This window comes from Bombus huntii, chromosome 6 (assembly GCF_024542735.1).
Source record: "Bombus huntii isolate Logan2020A chromosome 6, iyBomHunt1.1, whole genome shotgun sequence".
Taxonomy (NCBI): Eukaryota; Metazoa; Arthropoda; class Insecta; order Hymenoptera; family Apidae; genus Bombus; species Bombus huntii.
Genome location: NC_066243.1, coordinates 6,713,257 through 6,738,909, shown reverse-complemented (window position 1 = coordinate 6,738,909; position 25,653 = coordinate 6,713,257). Strand labels below are relative to the sequence as shown.

At 35.0% G+C, this 25,653-nt stretch overlaps 1 protein-coding gene across 14 annotated transcripts in view; it reads right to left on the bottom strand.

Annotated features, from left to right (window-relative positions):
- Positions 1-25,653, bottom strand: part of LOC126866563 (serine/threonine-protein kinase mig-15) — an 81,944-nt gene that overhangs the window by 35,703 nt on the left and 20,588 nt on the right. For all 14 annotated transcript variants that reach the window (XM_050620302.1, XM_050620304.1, XM_050620303.1 and 11 more), the window contains exon 3: positions 6,035-6,091. In XM_050620302.1, coding sequence (XP_050476259.1) covers positions 6,035-6,091 — 57 coding nt within the window. The remainder of the gene's footprint in view (positions 1-6,034; positions 6,092-25,653) is intronic.

Genomic DNA, 25,653 nt, shown 5'->3' with positions numbered 1-25,653 from the left:
GCTCAGGCGCAGATTCTCCCTGGCGCCGGCTCTGTTTCGGTTTAGACTCTACAATACCATTCTTTTCGTTCATCGCGAACGGTAAGTTTTTCAAATTGGCATAAAACTGTGGGAGCTTACAAAGCAACGCAACGGACACAACTGAGCAAGGTACCTTAGTACTAGTAATAACAAATTACTGCTCAAATAATGAAAAAGATTGTCGAGGACAAAAAGCCGATTAATAGGCTATCGGTCGGTAAGCGTCCGTAACAAAAAGCCGATTCGGCTATCGGTCGGTAAGCGTCGGCGACAAAAAGCCGATTCGGCTATCGATCGGTAAGCGTCGGCGACAAAAAGCCGATTCGGCTATCAGTCGGTAAAGTGTTAAGAAAGTTACGAACGTTATAAACGAATATCTTCTGACTAAAACGAGATCCTCTGAACTGTTTGTTGGAACATTGATGGCTATCAAGATATTATGAGAAATACCTCTAAGTTGAATACTATTGATTATTGTCTGGAAGATAAGTAAGTTTAGCGGTATAAATAAAAATAATATATTCATTTGTTGATTGAACGTTTTACAAAGTACATAGAATGCTGACCAAACAAGTATTCCAAAAATAGATATAATGTAATTCTTCGCTTGCAAATACGTGGGAAGTCTCAGATAAAAGGAAGCAACTAAAGGACAAACTAAAAAAACTCTATTGGCTCACGGGCCGACGCTCCAAACTAAACTTACAGAATAAAATTACCCTCTACAAGACCGTAATAAAACCTGTCTGGACCTACGGAATCCAACTATGGGGAACAGCAAGTAACTCCAACATCGAAATACTCCAACGCTTTCAATCGAAAACGCTAAGATCCCTAATTGACGCACCTTGGTATGTAACCAATGAAACAATACACCGCGACCTCAAGATACCCACCGTCAAAGAGGAAATAGCAAAATATAGCGACAGATACAGCAAAAGAATCAACAAACACCGAAACCCCCTAATCACTGGACTACTCGATACGACGGTCCAGATTCGCAGGCTGAAGAGGCACTACCCGCTAGACCTAAACGTTAGATTCATTTAATTATCCAAATTAAGCATATGCACTTACTTATAATACTTATAGATTATAAATTATATCTATCTATAATAAGTATTAACTTATTGTAAATAAACAGCCATGTCACTGCGCCACGCCAGAAAAATTACTGAAAATTCTCAACGCGAGAATTGATTGTAATTTCAACAAATAAATAAAAAAAAAAAATACGTGGGAAGGACGTCGTTTGAAAATTTCGTTTGAAAATACATACGTGTATTACTTGTAATTATATTGTTTAATTGAGAAACGTGTTTCTATCATTTAATGTTATTTCAATTCAATATTAAAAATTATATTCAAATCGCGTCACAATTTTATAAGCAATTAAGCATAATGTGGAAAAAGTGTTCTATAGTTTGCAGGAAATTATTGAAATTAATTGTGACACTAAAGTAGGAGTCGCACATCGTCAATCACGAAAGCCTACATATACTAACCGAATTTTGTGTATTTCTAGCCTATCAAAGAAACTAAAAACGCATTCTGTAAGAAAATTATTTATACTTACATATTAATACAATTATCATGAATGTATTTATGTATATATTAGAGATTGCAAACCATTAATTTTTTCAACGCTAAGAAGATAACATGATATTATTTATAGTTACTATATCGATATAATATTATGTTACTTATTATTTTTATGATTTTATATAGATACAACAGGTGTTCGTAATTTTTCTAATATATTGTCTTATTTTTATTTCGCTGCTTTATTTCTTAATAAAGGTAGAAGCGAATAAATAGCGTTACATTTTTAAAATATGTGTCTTAGCGCATTAAAGAACTAGCTGAATGTTTATATCATCGTATCATTTCATTAGATGATTTATTTGATTAATTAAAAGTTATTTAAAAACAGAGAGAAAAATTCTAATGTCACCACTGGACTGTAGATCTTTATGCAAATTTATATTTGTCAGAATATGATTGAAATAGTAAAATTATTTTACTCGCACAGCGTTATCGAAAGCACTGTACTTTGGATATTTTATATATTTTGCGTATGATGCGTATGATTTCTGTAGTTTTACATTTTCAAATTTCGCATGAATGCATCAAAACTTGCAGTCTAGCCCTTTCGCTGCGCAGCGCTCAGAAGCGAATTGCTCTCTGAGCAGTCGGTGTGACAGTGGCAGATCAGTCGCGCGGATCGCACGATGCTCGGAGAAAGATACTCTGACTGAGCGTCTATAGGCGCTGTTCGTAGCGAAGGAGTTAGTCATGAGATATTAAGTTGTCCGAAATGTTTCTTTCGTTTTATAGACGCACAATGCTTTTTGTTTTTTATTAGTTTATTGAATTATGCACGAACATAATAATAGAAACAGAACGAAATGGATCATACTTAATTCAATAAAATAATATAAAACAGAAATTGTTGTTCATCTATTATCACCTTATGAAACGAAAGAAACTTCTCGGACAACCTAATATTATTCGATGACTAAACTGTCAACTACGTAAACCCGAAGAAGACCGATGTGTCATATATAGTAAACATTGTGAATATGATGTAAGCCGAAAGCCATACTAAGCAAACATTTAATAATCAATAAGATTAAGCATATATATAGTTACGCAATTGTATTTATTTTTTAAATTTATCAATTAATTAATTTATTTAGATTATACAATTAGATTAATTTATTAGATATTCAATTTATTAAGAAATTAATTAACTATCCTAAACAAAAATACGTGTTAAATTATCTTTAATAAATATTACTTTATACTATCTAAAATATTTTTTATCAATCGTGGATACAATTCACTCAACAAATCATGATATTGATAGGATGTTAGAGTTCCTTTATACAAATACAATTCAATTAACACTTTATCTACAATGCGTTTTGACAGAGCATTACAAGTTGTATTCGGTACGATATTCGCTTATCGCACGAATGATAACAATAAAATGTACTTCATGTATAACGCATTTAATGATCATAATATATATGATAAGTTTTAAAAAATCTATCAGTACACAAACCTACATCGTAATTCTTAGATAGATATCTACAGCTACGGCCTTGACAGTTTTCTTTATAATCGTTGCGTACCATGTTTCTAGAATTAAACGACAAGAGTAATTAAGGAGTAATCCGGAATTAACGTGAAATTACAAAAATTGCAAAACTTTAAATAAATGCGGCACAGGCTCCTTCTACTCGATCACTCTGGAAGTTTCCCAGATATCATTTTCTCACCAAGTGTCGTATTTTTAGAAATTACGGTAAAAAAAAGAAATGTTTTTGAAAGAAAACTTGATGAGCATCCTAATGGATACTTATGTGGTTGACTATACGTACAACTTTTCCCGCGTAACTTCGGCGTTTTAAATATCTCGCTTATCTTTTATGATAAGCAAAAGTTTCAGAGGAAAATTTTTTTCCTGGAATTTCAAGGTTACTGAATTCTACTTAATGAGGATAGATATTTTTATCATCGTGAAACGATAGTTAAAGTCAATACGAATTGAACAATCTATATTATGAACTTCATGGTATTGTAATTAAACGAGAACATAATTTTTTAAAAATTGCTAAAAAAAATTACCTTATTTTATTATATTATTACCTTACTATTGCTTAAAAAAATAAAAATAGCCTTAAGACCTACCAGCATAATCATTCTGTATTATACCATAGCTCCCGAGTTTTACAAATGGTCTGGTAAGATATACCTAATCAATGATGCAATTTTTTAGAAATACTTTCCCCCGAGTCTAGAAACAGCAGACATCAGTTTAATACAATCATTTAAACTAGATACTTACAATTTAAAAAATATCTTTTAAAAACGAATTTCTTATAAAAAAAATGTTATTTTTCTGGCGAAAATATAACTTTAATATCTTTCATTTTATTCTTAAATTAGTCTCTCCTGGTTTATATTTATTATATTCATAACTTTAACAGTGGTTTTTTTAACGCGCCTAGTCTTTCTTAACTTGAGAATTAACAGTAATTATCAAAGCATATAAGCTACAGTAATCGTGTACAGCCTGATCTAAACACGAGACAATAAGACAATGTAACAAATCTAAACACGCCATCAATGCTCAAGTTACGTCAGTGTTGTTTATTGGAATAAATTTTTATTTGAACGATAACTTCTACTATCTCACTCGATCCCTTATTTTAACCGCACGTTTCTTAATCGCTTCCCCTTGTCTAATTAGGTTGTCTGATTAAAATTGAAATCGATATTCCTTGTTTTAAGATATTCAGACAGTTCGATAAGTGGAGATCAAAGCTAGCCCTGGAGCTGAATTTCTCAAAAATATTTGAGAGATGCGTCTTGTTATTGTTGTACGAAGTTTTATTCCAAACTGTTTCGCAATATTCGTGCATTCTTCTCCTCGGAAAATTTGTAAAGAATGCATTTGTCGTGTATGCATTCTTGTGAACTATACACGTCGAAGAATTTAGTCACTGAGAGACTGTTGCTAGTTACCGATACACGTAGTTAACAGTGGGAAATTTTATAGCTAAATCGGTGGCTGCCGAAAGTATTCGTTCGCGTGCATATATTTTATAATCACAGTACCTGTTATGCGAAACATTTTGAAATTTCATTAGCACTAAAATGACGCGCAACTATCATAGTTACATTGGCAAAATTCTAAGCAATTCTGAAAATGTATACAAAAAGTTGCAAAATATTTTACACAAATCAAAAAGCTACTTAAACAGGCAATTATTCGCAATATTAATAAATCGCAATATTCAACGACGCTTATCTTCATCGATCATCTTGAACGCTTTATATACTTAAAGTCACTATTCATATCGTACATTAATTTTTTACTAACTATGAGTTTACGGTAGGTATCTTGCAACTTGTATATATATTTTCAGATTGGCTTCAAATTTTACCAATATAATCATGAGAGTCGCTTATTTCATTATAACGCTAATGAAACATTAAAATGTTTCTTCTATAAAACGCGGCGTAAAAGTTTTGTGTAAGCGTACGGATACTATGGACAACATAGGAAATATCATTAGACATTCTTTTTCATTTTTAATATAATTATTGTTATCATAACAATAAAATTGTTACGATTGTAATTATTATTATTATTATTATTATAACATTTTAGATGCACATCGGGGTATATAGTCAAAGAGGAGGCCAAAATAGAGCAAATAAATGAAGAAACTGGGGGCAGACCTCTAGAATTCTGGGAGAAAATGAAAACGACCACGAAAAATGAAATACTGAAAGAATGTAGAGGAGAAATAAACAGCCAGGAATAGGGGAAAACGAAATGGAGGGAAAAATGCAGGAATTCTATGAGCAAGAGGAAGCTGATCAATGGGCGAAGCAAAGGACGACCGTTGGTATTAACGTCATAGAAAAGTGAATAAGGAAATACGGAAAGAAAAAGATAGAGGAAATGAGGAAGAAAATAGAGAGATCAAGATCGTTGAAACAATACAACAAGTGGAAAACAAAGGTGGAGCAAAATAGCGAGAAGAGAAGGGAAAAGTCACAAAGCTGAAAACAATAGCGAGATTTTAGACGTGGAAATGAATGGGAAGGAAGTAGATACTGGGTGGAAGTGAATCGAAAAATGTGTAGATTATGCGAGGAGAAAAAAGAATCATGGCAACATATATGGAGGAAATGTAAAAAGTCTGAAGCGATGAATATAACGAAAGAAGAAATTATAGCGGAAGAAAGCAAAGGAATGAAATGGGTACTGGAAATCGGAAAGTAGAGGAAAATAAAAGAAAAACAGACGATCCGAGAAGAAAAGTAGAAGTATAGAAGGTTAAAGTTTGGTCATGTTAGAAGAATGTTAACTAGTTTCTTATTTAGTGTTTTATATTATTTGTGTTAAATCGTGCTATAGTAGACTATCGTGTGTCTCGTAAAGGGAAGCATTGTTATGAGACAAAAATAGTATGTTTTAAAGACAGTTACTTACTTCTGTAACGTCCATAACTTTGATGGCTGCCAATTGTCCAGTTTTGGTATGTCGGCCCTGCAAAATAAAAAATCAAGTTATTAGTATTGTGTTTAAATAAAACTAATGTTAAATAATCAAAAATACACTGCCAGTCAACAAAAGATACAAAATTAATATCTGCTTTTTCCTTACTTAAATGACTAAAATAAATTGATATTACTTAATTTTAATAATTAATAGTTTAATCATTTTAATATAATGGCAAGTAAAAATCGCGCGAATCATCAGGCAGAATCTTTTCAATTATTACAAGAATCGCTCCGATCATCACGAGAAAGAATCATTTCAATTGTCGAAAGAATCAGTCCAATCGTCAACTAAATCACATCGAACGATAAAACAGTCGTTTCGTCCTTCAAGAATCGTTCAAAATTCTGACAGAGTTCTATCGTTTGTTATTAGAAAATCGACTTGATATTCGTGTAATGGAGAAATCGACCTTCAAAAAGCATCGTCTCGCCAAATTGAATTATCCAGGACATCGTTTCGGTAGCATAAAGTTCATCCTACATAATAAATTAAACCGTCGCGGCACCTTCAGGACTCAAAACTCTATCCTGAAACAGTCGTTTCAGTATTAATTTACTAGGTAATTGGTTACGCGACAGTCGTGGACCAGCGTGGCTAATTCAAGACTTACAAGGAGAGCTCAAGAAGGATCTAATCTCCGTGATTAGAAAGTGATAACACGATATATATAACGAATAAGGTGATTATTACCTGCACCTTAATTCACGCGAATAGTTTTTGAAATATCATCGATGAATCAAGGATGTGATATAGTCAAAAGCCGGTCTGAACTTTGTTTAACACAAAGTCAGAAAAGTTTGTAAATCTAAACTCATAAAAAATTCAGGCACCTTACAACAGATAAATATTTCTTACAATACTTGAATAGTTTGTTTTTTTTACGAACGTTCTTCGCCAAATCGACCATTTCCTCAATTATTTTTTTTCTTTTTCTTTCTCTTCTTTTTTTTTTTTTTTTTACATATCCATCGATGTTCCAAATTCCAAGCTTCGGCGTTATATCTTCTTTATAGCCCGGTAATTAACATCTAACTAAAGATACAGAGGCTTGCGAAAGTATTTGAACACTTACAGAAACTTTTCATCGCTATATCATGTCGAATGTAGGGAATATCTTGAAATTTCATTAGCATTTCAGCAATTTAATGACACACGACTGTCATGAATATATTGATAAACTTTGAAACGACTTTGAATATGTGTATAACAGATACAAGATATTTAACCCAAGCATACACACCACAAAGATCACCCAAGTATTTTAAACCGATCATTTGCTATATTAATATGTAAGAACATTTAGTGAGACCGATTTTAGCATTAATTATACGTTTAAGACCACCATTTATGCTGTATACTAATTTCTTACTAAGTGGATGATCTGTAATAAATGTCTAATCATTTTTAATACATTTTCGGACTGACTTTATATCTTACCCGTACGATTGCGATAATCGCGTCTCAGAACAGTGTTAATGAAATTTCAAAAAATGTTGTATAACGAACATAATATATTTATCACAGGCGATAGCTATTTCCGACTGCAGAAGTTTGGAAGGAAGTATTCGTCGAAGGCCTGGCTAACTTAATCGAAAAAAACATCCGTCCGACAAGCAGCCGAATATCTTTCTGCTTACGTTGTACAAATTTTCTATGGTAATCGTTCGAGTAGTTTCGTGAGCAACTGTACTTGCTTCGAACCATATCCCAAAATATTGGAGTTTCGCCAAAGTAATACGTCATGGTGCATAGATGCTTACTATGTCACGTATTATTCACTAAAATATAGCAGAGCGCAATATCTTGCGTGTTTTTCAAATAGCTATTTCTCTTAAGAATTTCGAAAACGATTGAATTAATTTTTCGTGGGTGCATCTGTAGTTCGTGAGACCATTCTACATTGTTCGATATGATAGGAATTCAAAGGAGATGTAGTACATATAATTATCGGTAAATTAGGAAATAAATTTACGAACGAGGGAACAGTAAACAATGTGAAAAATCCCACGGTTCAATAAGAAAAGCAAATGTACAAATGGTTATGCAAACCTGCACGTAATCTAAGAAATCTGTCAAGCGATACAATCGCGTGATGGTTATCGCGAAAACCGCAATTCATCGTTGCGCGAAGAGCGAATAGCACATACAGTTGCGTGGGAAAATTTTCGCTTGATGTTTTAACTGGGATATCTGAAACAAGTTTCAATATTGGATTTCGGATATTCCAGCTAAAAGTGTAAAATAATATTTAAAAAAATATTATAGATGAAGATTGCTTATTGCTTCGTAGCTATCGCAGACTTTTTCAAATTATTTACGATCTCCGACTGCTTTATAAGAAAATTCTGTACACATTTCATAATGTAAATAGATTTATGTATTTTAGTGTAAATCTTTGGTAATATTTTGTCGTCATGTCATTTGTACAAACGCGATGACGAAAACAAATAAATAAAAAACAATGTCTATCACAAAACAATAAACGATCTTTATTTGTCACGAAAGTTTGCTTCATTTGTCACGCGGTCATAATATCTATTATTTAATTATCTATCTATTAGTTAAAAACGGTATCTATTAGTTAAAAATTGTTTACATATCGGAAAATCTATCTGGGAACTTTCATTACCCCAACTGTATATCTCACGATCAGTAAATATATAAAATAACTGCGGACTACTGCGAGCGTCAAGCTTGTAAATGTGGAATAACTTTGTGAAACTTTTTTAAATTTCGATGTTTGACTTGACGAAGTACAAATAGATCCGTTTATCGACATAATTATTACATATGCTATATTATACGAAATTCATACATCATAAAAGAACAAGGCGTTAATCAGTCAGGAACGCAGATGTGAAATAGTTTACCTTTGAACAATTTTTTTAAATTCTTTTTCTTCCGCAAAAAAAAATAAAAGGCAGCAGTTAGAAGACGACACACAATCTAAATATTTCATTCAAAAACTGGTGTATCGGTCGACTAGTGTGAGATAGGTGGAGCACCATCATCGACTGATTCACCACTTTTATCATCGTCTAAAGTCAATGCGTACTCTTCGGTAGGAACATGCACGGAATGTAGAAATGCGAGTCCGGCGCTGCTTAAACAGCAGGAAGGAAAGAAAGAAAGAAAAGCAGGAGGACATGGGATATATAATGGTGACTCTGAGGTATTTACCAGCGACATTAGACTATAAAAAGTATTTTTCCTGCATCTGACTGCAAGATGCAGGAAAATTTAAAAATAAAGCGAGTTGGAATAGCAATGGAACTTTTTTTTAGTTCGGAACTAACATTCTTTTCCAAGAGAACGGAGGAGTTGCAAATTACACGGTTCCTCTGACACTTTTTATCCTCGCGATGAGTAGGATACAATGCAATGAAAAAAAAATGTTGCCTGGAACTTCAAGGACCAAGTCAATTTTGCGGCTACTTTTTTTTTTGCAGATCTTCACCGATCCAGAGGTGTAGCATAACGCTACGGTGCTCGTGACAAATCATCCTTGAACACCTTGTATTCTTCACGAATCGCAGGTAAGAAATATTATACAAATAAAACTAACGAAGAAAAACGGAACTATCGAACTTCGAAATTCAGCGTTGTACTCAGACGAAAGTAAATTTAATATATTATAATCCAATAATTCATAACGATTATGTGTTTCTTAGTAGGAGAAAAATATAATGTTGCTATAAATTTGAAATATTTGCAATTTCTTATAAAGCACGAAAATTGTATGTGTGCGTGTGCGTGTGCGTGCGTGTGTGTGTGTGTGTGTATATTTATTTATTTATTTGTCTGTTTGTTTGTTTGTTTGTTTGTTTGTTTGTTTGTTTGTTTGTTTGTTTGTTTGTTTGTTTGTTTGTTTGTTTGTTTGTTTGTTTGTTTGTTTATTTATTTATTTATTATTGTATATAGAAATATACGAAACATATCTATCTATCTATCGAACGAAAAATCTTACAAAAAGATTGCAAAGATTATTTATACAAGTTATACAATAACAGGGAAGATTATAAGAAGCATAGGAAAGACGAATAGAAAACGAAGCAGATTAAGATAAAAAGAAACTATAAAATTTATCATAAAGGAACGTTACATCATTAGAGGAAGTAGCGAAATTTAAGATAAGGGTTCCTGGAGTAAATGTATTCTTTTCGAAATGAAATGCGTTTCCAATGAAACAATTGCAAAAGTATTATAAAGCAGCTCGTATAATAATCCGTGTGAAAGAAGGGGAAGAAAAAATGAGAAAATATTTAAAATGCAACGGAAGACAACGTAAATATTCTACATTTGCTAACAAATCAAAATGATTTAGCAAATTTTAAATCGTAATGAACAAGTTTTAATAAATAATAGGTAATAGTCTAATATAGGGTGTATATCGAAGTTGAATGAAAGCATGTGTGAGAAATCTATATAGATCAATATCATCTTGTAGCCGACAGGCAAAAATTAATAAAATATATATATAATATTCTGTATATAATATATATATAATATTCTGTATTCATAGAATACGAATGTGAAGAATGAGCGAAGAGAACAAGTTTCAAAAATACAGTTTGGCCCAGTTGCGTAGGATTCTCTGTATTGAATTCATCTCAGATTTATAAAGAGGCTAAGTCTTGTTCAATTTAATGTCGAAGTAACAACTGAGTGTCAAGTGTCACCTTTCGGTATCATTGAACCTTACTTTGAGAAAAATAATCAGACTGTGACAGTAAGTAAGAGGGGAATGTCACTGGGAGATACATGTATATTGCTAGAATTTCCTGATACCGGGGAACACGGTAAGCTCTAGTTTCAGCGAGAAGATACAACGGCACATGGAGATTTTCTGCAAATTGTGCAAAAACTCTTTCCCATTCAATGGCAAACGAGATGTTCGGATTAACAGCTGCGAACACGTTCCTTTTCACGTTTGAAAATAAAAGTTTATACAATAAAATCACGATTATCCGAACACGTTTCGTATGTAAACAATTCGATCTTCTATAGAAAAAATTTTTTGACTACCAACGATAATATCGACGAAAGGATGATACAGCTTTGCAAGCAATTTTTAAAGGATTGCTGTTATACGGCGACGTACACTTGGGCGGGTGTTAAATGTACGACGCTAAAAAGAACACGAAAAAAGCTAGTAAACTACATTGAAGACACCATAAAGAAGAAATGAAAGATAATATTACGAAAGATATAAAAGAAGCTCTTTCTGCATTGAGTACAATACTAGGATTCAGTGATTGTGATAACGTTGACGCGACGTGATAGAACGGTTGCAATGTGATGAAACTTCTTCAATAATTGACTATGGTACCATTGTTATGTGTGCTTGGAATAATGAATTGGAACACGAATATAACGGCAATGATGACATTCCCTAACATTTTGAAGTATTTTAGGCTTTAGGTATGGGGTTCAGATAATACGAGGTACAAAAGAAATGTAAATTTATCGAATTAAATTTGCAAAGGAAGTTGAGCGATTAAGTAGCTAAAAGAATTTGAAACCAATAAATCTTTAGTCAAATATTTAGTTTCATTAGTTGAATTCCATATTTTTTGCATTCCATGTTCTTTCTTGAAATACAAATATAAAGATAAACATCAATAAAGTATCTTGAAAGTAAAGTATCTTGTTATCCGAAAATTCAAAAATTCTTATCCGTACTCTTGTCCTTCAATTAGTCCATATAACCGTTCTATAAACGTTCTACTGTATTATAAAGAAAAATTTGTATAAAAAAAGTGTTGACATATTAGGATTTCGAAACGCATTTTATTCCCAATAAGGTCATGATCCAACGTACAAGGTAACGTATAATGCGTCAATGACGTCTACATGCAGACTTACCAAACAATAGCTACTCTTTCACAATCACATAAATGAACACGTATGATAGAAACTTGGAAAATAGATGCACCAATATCGTACATCGTTAAAATAATATCTCAAGAAATCTTTAAAAAGAGAACAGAAAACTTTTTCAATAAAAAATGTATAACGATATATACCAAATAGATTACAAGATGTTATTGGATAAAAAGGAAATCTAAGGAGATAATTTTAACATTAATATTACTTAATGATAGTATACCTATATTTCTATCTTGGGAAAATATTATTGCTATATCCTGAATTTTTTCATTAATTTTTATTTCTATGTATTTAGTACTGTTTATATATACAGTTGGCCACATAAGTATTCGCCCATCTGTCACACTCACTGTACATATACAGTGACTCGCAAAGGTATTCGTATTCTTGTTATAAAAAACTTTTATCTGAAGATTGTTGTATTTTAACATCTTGATACTTCGCTGGCACTATAATGAGACACGACTGTCAAGACTATATTTTACAAAATTTGAACCCAATCTGAAAATATACATAGCAGTTGCAAGATATTTACTACAAATTTATATTTAGGAAAAAAATTATTCTGATATGTAAACATAAATAATTTTATTAAAAAATGCATTTTTAACTTCTTAGGTAAATTGAATAGACAAAATTCGGTAGATATATAATAAACTTCCTGTTTATTTTCCTTTATAAAAATATAAAATACATGTAGCTAAAGTTTTAAGCAAAACATATGTCAAGTATAAAGAAATTAATTTAATAAATACAGTTAGTACAGATTTCTACAACACGAATATACAATTAAATTTGATCATACGTTGACGATGTAAGATAATGTTGACAAACAGATCAGTACATACATATTTGTGTCGATGATTATGAAAATAATCTAAGTCGAGAATCTAAAAAAAAGAAAGGAGCTTATCATTTATTTTGCGTCGCGTCTATTTACATCACAATAATTTGAAACCATCTTTGCAAAGTAACAGTAATCGAAACGTATCATTAAACATAATTCAGTTCATGCATCGAAGCTTTAACTATCCTGAAACAAAAAATATGTGACTTAAACCACTTTCATAATCACCGATACATTTATACAACAATCTTTACATCATAACAGCGACTAATTGTTAAATTATGTCACTCACACATTTGTTATATGGACGATACACGCAGTTAGAGAGATCAATGTACAAAAGTTTTACGTAAATGAGTTTTCAATCGCATCCTAAATACTTTATTAATGAAAATCGTCAGATCAACGATTAAATTATAAGTTTCAATTACAAAGAAGGAATTATTCGCTACAAGAAGATGGATCGAAACCTCTAAAATGAATCAAACTAACACTAGTATGAATCATTTTATGTGAGAAGTATGAAATTCTTTGTTTCCACGAATTCAAATTTCATAAATATAATCTACGTTGAATTTTCTATGGAAAGACACTGTTTTTCAAATTAGTTGATAGTAATAATAAAACACAATGATACACGCAGTTCCATAATTCACCGATGTCCAAAATTACAATTCATTCTTGATTCCTTTATCTTCGTAGTTAGAATCATTATTTTTTGCTTTTACAAAATTACGTAAAAATACTCGAAAAATAAAACCATGAAAAAAAGCTTTGCAATATTCGCAGAAACAATGGATTATTAGTATTCTTGAAAAGGTTACCGTTTGTAGAATAGACAGAAATATAAATTCAGTTACAAAAAACCATTTATTTATAAACCATTTGCAAATAAAATAATTCTTGTTATTCTTATAATAATCTCGCAATAAATTGTCACTCTCATGCTGCTTGCTTCTATACTCTTGGTTGAATATTGCTTGTTATTTTAATATACAGTAGAACTTGGATTATATACACACATATACATATACAAACATTATCGGAACGTTTTGTCACCTGAACGTTGTATAATTCTGCGAACACTGTATTAACTGATTTTAAGAAATATTTTTCGAACTATTCATTGTCTTCCTTATGGCATTATGAGGTATTGGCATCAATGTTTCCAGTAACTCTTTTCGATATATTCGCCTAATACATGCGATTATTCCACGATCCATTGATAGGATGAGCGGTGCAACATAAAATGAAAAGTCAACTTTTCATTTGACGCTGCGCCGCTCATACAACCAATGGATCGTGGAATAATCGCATGTTTCAAGCGAATGTACCGAAAAGATTTGCTGGAAACATTAATGCCATTACCTAACTGCAATACGGAGAAAGAACTGATAGATAATCATTACGAATTAAACATGAGCGATTGTTGTCGCATGGTATATGATGCTTAATCAAGAGTCAATAATGCAATACTAAAAAATGAGTGGGACATGCCTTTGAAGCATGAAAGCGAACAAAGTTCGGAAGACTTCGAAATAATAAAAAAGGACATAGATGAAGAACTTGCAACACTGAATAGATTACCAAATAATAAATGCACAATGTTATTTATTTTATATTAGTTTATTGAATTATGCACGAACACAATAATAGAAATATGACAGAATGGATAATATCTAATTCAATAAAATAATATAAAACAGAAATTGTTGTTCATCTATTGTCACCTTATGAAACGAAAAAAACTTTTCGGACAACCTAATACCTTTAATTTATTCTTTGTATAATCAGTATGTAAAATTGTTACATAAAATCATTACCGAAAAATATAATTGACCACTTAAATAATTTTTAGACTTCTTTCTTTTTTAAGTAGTGAACATTAGTCCTTGATACTACGCGCGCGCGGTTGACGAAGTGTCAACGTCTCTACAACACTTCGTCTGTAATAATTGCGACACACTACACGCCTCCTCAGAGGATACACTTAAATTGTTAAACTGCAATGCGATGTGCCCGTACTCTTGACATTTGAAACATCTAGCAGCTTTGCTTTTTGTTGAACATTTCGCACTTAGATGATCTTTGTTTTCGCACAGAAAACACCGTCGCACCGGTTTCTGTGCAACTCTGTGGCGACTCGTCTTCTCGGATTTTTCTTCTTTCCGTCTTCGCGTTTTATTTCATGGCCTCGCACGGGGCGAACTTCTCTTTTAATTCGCGAATATCCTTGGCGCTATACAGTATTATTTTGTCGGTCTTCCTCGTCACAAATTCCGTCGATGATATATTTTATCACAACTGAACTCTCCACATTCACTTGCTTAGGTATGTCGAACCATTGGTATGTCTCTGCGTCCTTGGTTCGATGCGACAATCCCTTATGCACCTTGTGCGCGTCTACCTTTTGCGCAAATTCGGTACTCAACATTTCCTTCGTTATTTTGCAACTTTTAAAGCACATTTCATAGTTAACGAACAATGTTGCCGAACGCGTAAAAGTCGCGTATATTACTCGCTGCACGTCAATCCAATCACAAAGGTGGCACATTTCCTCAAATTCCAGCGACCAGCTTTGCACATTGACGTTGTTACCAGCTTTGAATATTAAGACGAGTGCGTTTCTGTTGTCGACTCTTACGTGTGTTTCAAACACTTTGCGCTCTTCGTCCTTCATCTTCTTCGTCTTCTTTGTCCATGCTCAATTTTTAAAGCAATGGAAGCTCTTACACGCTTGCAGTTCTTTCTTCTTACGAACTGCTTTCTATCTTCGTTTCTGGAGTTCATCTTTGAACTCCGCAACTTTCACTGTTTCGATTCGTTCAGGCTTATCGTTAACAATGCACTTTTCTTCGATATCCACCATGGTATTGTCCGCATTTGATCCTTCGCTCATCGTGATATCGACTTGATATCAACTCAGTTGCACAATTACTACGCCAATAGTTAAATTAGTTAACACGATCTGTTAAATAGTTCGTTTTCTGTTTTGTTCAATCCCGGCACGGGGTCCCAGAATTATATGAGATTTTATTTATTATATAGATTTATTTATAATAATTGAAGCTCATGACCAACAACTCACAACTCGACAACTACCGAGGAAAGACTAACTCGCAACTTCAACTGCTCGCAACTGCAACTGCTCGCAACTTACTCGTAACTGGCTATTCTCTCTACCGAAACGTCCTTTTATACCAAAATTTCCGATATTCCCACCGTCCACATGCATTTTACAACTATTAAGGACCCAAGACAGTTAGGTATACCTTTATAATTAGTCGCTGCTCCAAAGGCCATATAACTCACCGGGATAATATGTCTTTTCCGGCCTGTCAACACTTTCAATTGTACCTATAGCCCATTAAAATTTTCCCAGTAGTTTTCTACAATGTTGCATGTTATTTCCTGCGACCCAAATCTTCGATTTCGGACTAAATAGTAACGAAATGTGCAAACATGCTTACTCAGGCTCACAATAACCCCAATAAACCGTTATTAGGCGCCCGTAAAATCCTCTTTATTGCGACCAAATTTACTGCCGTCCTCAGCTTTGGATTCTTTCTTACAGTAGATGAATTTAATTTATACAATTTATGCATACTCCAAGTCGAGACAGTAAAAAATTTTCCGGAAAAAAAAAATTCCTCCGTCAATGTCAATTTCTTGCGTGGAATAGAAACTAATTTTTACTGCTTTAGACAAATCTGGTTTCACAACGGGAAATCATAAAAATTGTTCGTAGATTGAGTATATACTACCGTGCGTAAGCATTAAGACACTTCCAAATTATTGCAAGTACATAAAATATATTTGAAATAAGGCTCTATAATGTACATTCGCATCTGATCTTATCTCTGTTAACCTTGTGATTAGTCGATATTGTCCAATACAATAGTTGATATTCATTAGTGTAATTAAAAAGCAAAACACAATTGAAGATGAATGAACATTACTTCCATGAAAACAGCTAAGGTCAGTGACTGTAAGCATACATATCTGTACAATGTTGAGAGTTTAGAATGATTGCAATATGCGTTTATTCAATTACATTCTATAAGTTTATATAGATTTTATCAAGTGTTAGCTACTTACTAGTAATGAATATGGGACTTGTTTGGCAAAAGTATATTTTCCTCGTTCCAGTTTCGATTTGGCACTACATTTAATACCATTTACGACGAGAATTAAAGAGTTAACACTAGAGAAACATATTTCTATTATAATCTTTAAAATATAATAATTATATAAACGTTTTGTTTGAGTTGCACCGAGTGTTCGCATACTTGTGCATATAGCAGTGTATATAATTTGCTTAATGCACCGGATTTGAGTAGCGATCGGGCAATCGCTTATGCGTCATTCATGTTTTCGTAGTCAACTGCGCATGGGTTCCTATTGTCCTAAATCTAGTGATTTATGACAAATGGTCGATAGTACAGAACGGTACTAAATTGAGTTTTTGAAACAGGATTCTCCTAAGTAACGCCCAAATAAAATACAGAATAACATCGGGATTAACATAAATCTTTATTTTCAAGATATCTATATTTAATGATCGCAATTTCAGCATTGCTTACTTGCAATCGAAAAAGGCAAGTTGCCAGTACGTATTAAAAATTCAAATTTCATAGGTATAATCTACGTTAAATTTTTTACGGAAGAAGACACTGTTTTCAAATTACTCGATATTAACAATAAAGCACAATGATACGTGTAGTTCCATAATTCACTGATGTCTAAAATTAGAATTATTTCTGATTCGCCTGTCTCCGTAGTTAGAATCATTATTTTTGCTTTTACAAAATTGCATAAAAATACTCGAAAAATAAAATCATGAAAAGAAGCTTTGCAATATTCGCAGAAACAATGAATTATTAGTCTTCTTGAAAAGGTTACCGCTCATAATAATCTCATAATAAATTCTTACTTTCATGCTGCTTCCTTCCGTCAACTCTCGGTGAAATATTATTCGTTATTTTGATATAGAATATAACCTCGATTATACATCACATACATACATTATCACAACGTTCAATCATCAGAATGTTGTATAATTCTCCATAATGCATGTCAGATACACATACAGGGTGGTTGGTAACTGCTGGTACAAGCGGAAAGGAGGTGATTCTACGCGAAAAAAGAAGTCGAAAATATACAATAAACATTTTTTTTTAATTTTTTTTTTTTTAATTTTTCCATCGAGGCAACGATCTACAGTGAGATCCGTTATACCGTACTGCACGCGTACCGAGCGAAAATACAAAGTCGATTTTCTCGAAAACAAAGCCTCAAACGAAAAATTTTTATTCTATATTTTCGACTTCTTTTTTCGCGTAGAATCACCCTCTTTCCGCTTGTACCATCAGTTACCAACCACCCTGTATACGTATATACCAATATAAGTATATAATCCATATAGTATTTGTTTCCTCCTATCAAAATCGTCGACGACTGTAACTGTCGAAATAAAATCTCGTCACAACATTTCAGTGCGGTATTTACATACGAAACGTTACAAACAATAATGGCTCTAACAAAAAGAAGGAAATGGTAGTCAGTTGAAAAGAAACAGGAAATCCTCCAAATGATGGAAGAAGGTGTCCATTACAAAATAATAGCATAAAAGTATGATATTTCAAAAGGCGCCATATGCAATGTAAAAAAAAAATGCAAGATGGAATAACGGAATGTTTCGAGAGCAACTCTGCGGCTACTAGCAGTTCCACAACAGTTTTTGGAAGTGCAGCCTCTTGTGCGAATTTCGACAGAACTCTTCGCCAGTGGTACATACGCTGTACAAATAAAAACATAACAGTAACAAATGAGATGTTAGCGACTAAAGCTCAGGAATTGAATAAAAAATTTCGCAGTACTTTACCTTTTAAAGGCAGTAAGCTTTGGGTGGCAAGTTTTAGAAAACGTTATGGTTTCCGTAATACGGATACGAATGAAGATTTAGAAATCGTAAATGAAGGTGAAGCGGATTACTCCAAAGCTCAGCTCAAAAATCTTCTGCAAGACGGAAAATACACATTGGATAACGTTTACAATGCCGATTGCCTAGGACTAATATGGAGAACAGTACCAGAAAAAACTCTGCTCTTTGAGGCATCGCAATCAAAGAAAAGCACGTACGGAGAAAAAGTTCTTACATTTTTTTGTGCAAATGCTACCGCATGTCACAAGTTGCCGGTACTAGTAATCGGAAGGATCCTCCATGTTTAACATCCTCCGGAGTTCTGTCAATTATCTACAAAGCTAACACCAAGCCTATGATAGACAATAAACTTTTCAATGAATGGTCCGATGAATGTTTCTTAAAATCAGTTACAGAAAGACAACAGAAAATCGGGCGAAGAAAGAAAACTCTGCTCTTCCTAAATAACGTTGCCACTCATCACAAAAGCGGGATAATAAGTACAAAAGATGAATTAGTTAAAATTATGTATCTTTCAAATGACGCTGCACCGCTCATATAACCAATGGATCATGGAATAATCGCATGTTTCAAGCGAATGTACGGAAACGTTTGCTAGAATCATTAATACCAACATCTAACAGCGTTTCAGAGGAAGAACTTATACACATCTATTCCCAATTATATATAGACGATTGCTGTCGTATGGTAAATAATACTTGGTCAAAAGTCAAGAGTCCAATACTGAAAAACGCATGGGACAAGCTTTTGAAAGATGAAAGCGAACAGAGTTCGGAAGACCCCGAAATAATAAAAAAGGACATAGATAAAGCACTTAAAAAACTGAACAAAATACCAGGATGCGGAGGGTGCGACAGTATTGCTGTGATGAACTGGTTTGAAAGTGATAAGAAACATAATATCAACATACAAGTCGATATCAGCAGTACTCTTATAGATTTTATAAATGCAGCTATGGATACAGAAGCGAACAAACTTACTGACGAGAACTTTCGAGATATACTTGATGATAGCTCTCCATAAAAGGCCTAGATGATTTGAACTACAAAATGAAAATAGCTCGGAGAAACTACTTATATTAGGACATATATGTAAACTCTCTAAGAGTTCAAGTGCGGATAAACAAGGGGACTTTCTCTGTTTTACGGACAGCACGACTTCTTTTGTTTCACGAACAGAGCGGCTTTCTTTGTTTTACGGAAAGCCATTTTGAGAGACACGCATTTCCCAAACGGACGGACGGAGATCAACATCGGAGATAGACAAGATCACAGAAGAAAGGGTAATTATTTAAAACATTGAAGATTGACGGAGAAAGATTGGTAGCTCAGGACGTTGAAAATCGATTCTCGATTTTCAGGTAGACATTGCACAGTCAGTTCGCTGTGGAGTGCCGAAGCGTGCAGACGTGTCTTTAATGCCCAGCGTAGTCCGAAAACAACACGTGTCGCCCAACCGTCGAAAGAGAACACAGCTAAGTGTCCCTTACCCTTTAGGGAGAAGAAAATCCCACGCACCTAACCCCAACTCGAATACTAGCCTCACAGCCTCACGACTAGTTGTTCATTCCGAATTAACTAGCTCGATGATGGCCCAGCAACCACGACCAGGCTCTCCGGAGCAGACTCGCAGCTACCCCGCGCTACCCCCCCCCCCCCCCGTGGCAGAAGTGTAGCAGAACTCTCCGCACTAACGACGCTAACACTACAAAGAAAAGAAAAATAGAAACAGCAACGCAAATAAACACACACAACAGGTTCGCCGTATTGGAATCCTCAAACGACGCCATGGAAATCGTAGAACCGCCACCAAACCAACACTCACAGAGAATCCCCCCTCCCCCACCAATATTTGTGGACGACGTCATTGACATACAGACAATGACCAAGTCCCTAGAGAGAGATATCAGCAAGGAGGAATATAACCTTAAGATAAACAACAATAAAGTTAAAATACTACCGACGAACCCAGAAGCTTACAGAAAACTCACCAAGACACTCAGGACCCTGAACGCCAACTTCCACACCTACCAACTCAAACAGGAAAGGCCTTTCCGGGTGGTCCTACGAAACATACACCACTCAGCAGACATAGACGAACTCAAATACGAACTCTCAAAACTCGGCCACGAAGTCATCAACGTAAGTAATATAAGGCATAGAGTCTCGAAAGACCCGTTATCCTTATTCTTCCTAGACATTAAACAAAAACCGAACAATAAGGAAATCTACAACATCAGTCGCCTAATGAACGCGATAGTAAAGATCGAACCACCGCGTGAAAAAAGAAATAGTGCAGTGCAAAAGGTGCCAAAGGTACGGTCATACGCAGAAATACTGCAACCATACTTTCCGCTGCGTTAAATGCGCAGGCACTCACTCCACTGACCAGTGGGCCAAATCAACGGAAACCCCAGCGAAATGCATCCACTGCCAAGGGGACCACCCTGCCAACTACAAAGGCTGCCCAGCATATAAAACACTATACACGAACAGGTACCCTAAGCTCAGAGCAAAAGAGGTATCCAACCAAACACCCAGCCCGCCGAAATTCACGACTACCCCAACCCCCTCAACCAACCAAACACCCAGTCCTACCAAATTCATCTCCACCTCAACCTCCTATGCCCAAGCAGTACAAGGCATCCAAAATAACCCGAACAGCCAAAGGAACCTTCCCCAAAACAGTGTCCCCAACCCACCTAACACAGACAACTCCTCAAGGCTTGAAAAGCTAATAGAGAAACAATCGGAGCAAATAAATCACTTGCTATCGCTACTAACACTCATCGTGGAAAAATTAGCACGCCCCGACTCAAAATAAAACCAAGGCGCATAGCACTCTGGAACGCCAACGGTCTAGCGCAACACAAACTTGAACTAGAACTCTTCTTAAAACACCAGCAAATCGACGTAATGCTCGTATCGGAAACCCACTTCACCGACAAGAGCTACCTGAAAATAAATGGTTACAAATTCTACCATACTCAACACCCCAGCGGAAAGGCCCACGGTGGCACGGGAATAATAATCAAAGCAAGTATTAAGCACTACGAACTTCCATCATTCCAGAAAGACTACCTCCAAGCAACAAACGTAGCAATAGAAGACTGTCATGGCTCAATCACCACCTCAGCAGTATACTGCCCTCCCAGACACTCCATCGCCAAAGAAGACTTTGATAACTTCCTGGACACCCTGGGCAATAGATTCATAGTTGGAGGAGACTATAACGCCAAGCACATCCAATGGGGCAGCAGACTGGTTACAGCAAGAGGCAAAAACCTCTTAAACAGCATAATAAACAACAACAACTACCTCACCACATACGAACCCACATACTGGCCCTCTGACACCAACAAAATACCCGACCTTCTCGACTTCTTCATAACTAAAAATATCCCATCAAGACACGTCCAGATCAACTCCTCGGCCGATCTCTCCTCTGATCATTCTCCCGTGATAGCAACAGTCAGTTCAACAATCATCGAGAGTACACCTAATGGCTCCATTCACAACCAACACACCAACTGGCAGCTCTTCAGAGAAGTCTTTACACACTCAACCTCAGCCTTCACCCCACTAAAAACAAAGGAAGATATCGAAGCAGCCACGGAATACTTAAACACGAGCATAATAAACGCAATCCGCCTCTCCACACCGACAAAGCCAACTAACAGCAAACAAGAATATCCACAATACATACTAAAAAAAATAGCAGAAAAACGTAGACTAAGAAGAGTATGGCAGACCCACAGAACACCGGAGGACAAACGCAAACTTAACAACGCAACTAGAAAGCTATCCAGAACCTTAACAAACTATAAAAACGACTGTTTCCATAAATACCTCGCCAGCTTATCCCCCACAGCCGACGCCAACTACTCACTATGGAAGGCCTCCAGGAAACTCACACGCCCCCCACAAATAATCCCACCTATCCGCCGTCCGCAAGGTGGATGGGCGCGAAGCCCTATAGAAAAAGCCGACCTGTTTGCCAAAAGTATTGTCAAAAGTATTCAAACCCCATTCCCCCCAAGCCGCCGCGGACGTTGCTGAATACCTGCACACCCCCTTCCAAATGTCCCCTCCTATCGAACCCTTCTCCTCTGCAGAGACTATAGAAACAATCATCGCCTAAACCCCAAGAAAGCAGCAGGACACGACCTAATAGGCAATAGAGCAATCAAGGAACTTCCCACAAAAGGGATAGCACTCATCACATCGATTTTTAATGCTATCCTTCGCCTGGAACACTATCCTAAGGCCTGGAAAATCTCATTGATTACCCTCATCCCTAAACCCGGTAAACCGATATACGAAACCTGCTCCTATCGCCCAATCAGTCTTTTACCTACCCTGTCCAAACTATTCGAGAAGATGCTCACGAACCGACTCCTTCCAATCCTAGAGAACTTGAAAACACTCCCAGATCACCAATTCGGCTTCCGAAAACATCATTCTACAGTAGAGCAAATCCACCGCTTAACTCATACGATCAGCCAAACACTCGAAAAGAAAAAATATTGCTCAGCGGTTTTCCTAGACATCCAACAGGCATTCGACAAAGTATGGCATGAAGGGCTACTATACAAACTTAAAAAGATCCTACCCCACCCCTACTACTCCATCCTAAAATCTTACCTAACCAATAGACAATTCATGGTTAAATGCCTAGACGCCACTTCCGCAACATTCCCAATAGAAGCCGGCATACCCCAAGGTAGTGTCCTCGGACCCCTACTGTACTCCATCTACACTGCCGACCTACCTATATCAAACGATATAACAATAGCGACATTTGCAGACGACACAGCGCTATTAGCTACCCACGCAGACCCGGTAATAGCCTCATCCACTCTCCAGCGAAGTCTCGACTCCATGGAAAAGTGGTTTCACAAATGGGGCTTCAAAGTCAACGAAAAGAAATCCTCACATGTAACCTTCACGCTCCGAAAACAAACCTGCCCCCAGGTCACCATCAACAATGCAACAGTTCCTAGCAGGGACACAGTCCGATACCTGGGCATGACCCTGGACAGGAGACTAACGTGGAAGACACACATCTCAGATAAAAGGAAGCAACTAAAGGACAATCTAAAAAAACTCTATTGGCTCACGGGCCGACGCTCCAAACTAAATATACAGAATAAAATTACCCTCTACAAGACCGTAATAAAACCTGTCTGGACCTACGGAATCCAACTATGGGGAACAGCAAGTAACTCCAACATTGAAATACTCCAACGCTTTCAATCGAAAACGCTAAGATCCCTAATTGACGCACCTTGGTATGTAACCAATGAAACAATACACCGCGACCTCAAGATACCCACCGTCAAAGAGGAAATAGCAAAATATAGCGACAGATATAGCAAAAGAATCAACAAACACCGAAACCCCCTAATCACTGGACTACTCGATACGACGGACCAGATTCGCAGGCTGAAGAGGCACTACCCGCTTGACCTAAACGTTAGATTCATTTAATTATCCAAATTAAGCATATGCACTTACTTATAATACTTATAAATTATACCTATCTATAATAAGTATTAACTTATTGTAAATAAACAGCCATGTCACTGCGCCACACCAGAAAAATTACTGAAAATTCTCAACGCGAGAATTGATTGTAATTTCAACAAATAAATAAATAAAAACAAAAAAAAAAACATTGCACAGAACTTGCTATTTATTGTTTAATGTTATTAATTGGTTGTTGTTTATTTAATTATTACTGTTATTAATTGTGGTTAATTATTAATTGTTGTTTACTCCTGTATTTCATTTAAGTATTTTCACAATAAACTCGATTTTCAGAATCGATCCCTGAATGATCCTAGAATTAAATCATATATATATATACATTAAATATATAAAGAAATATAATATGTTTTAGTGTCAAGTAAGGAATGAGATGGGTAAGATTTTATGTAGCGTTTAATTGTTTGTTTGTAACATTTTTTTTGAAATATATGTCACTGGGTATACGAAAAGCTGTTTTCCTACTATCCGGATATTTATTATTATTAGTTCCTATAATCAAGGTTCTGCAATATAGGCAAGACAAGAAAAGACGCGAAATGGTATTCTTCTACTTACGTTCTCTTTGACTTTCATACTTTCAATTTGATAAATTAGAGTTAAAGCAACTGTTAACTCAAACCTTTATAGGGAATATCAAGATGGACCGATTAATGTATTAAACAAATATATGGATTATTAGTATTCTCGAAAATGTTACCGTTTGTAGAATAGACAGAAATATAAATTCAGTTACAAAGAACCATTTATTTATAAGCTATTTGCAAAAAAAATTGTTCTCATTATTCTCATATTAAATTCTCACTTTCACGCTGCTTGCTTCTATCAACTCTTGGTCGAATATTATTTTATTAGTCGAATGTTATTTTGATATAGAATATAACCTCGATTATACATCACATACATACATTATCACAACGTTCAATCATCAGAATGTTGTATAATTCTCCATAGTGTATGTCATATACATTTATACGTATATAGCTATATAGGTATATAATCCATATAGTACTTGTTTCCCCCTATTAAGATTGTCAACGACTGTAACTGTCGAAATAAAATCTCGTCACAACATTTCAGTGCGGTATTTACATTCGAAACGTTACAAACAATAATGGCTCCAAGACGGACCTTCGGAATGTTGACACTTGTCGAGAAATACGATATCACTCAAATGATAGAAAGAGGTGAGACTCGTGTAACCATAGAAGAACGGTACAATATTTCAGGGACAACTGTGAAAACCATAAAATACAACAGTGCAGTGATACAAGAAGAATTCCAGAACAGCTTAGCGCGTCCTAGCACTTCCAAATATTTT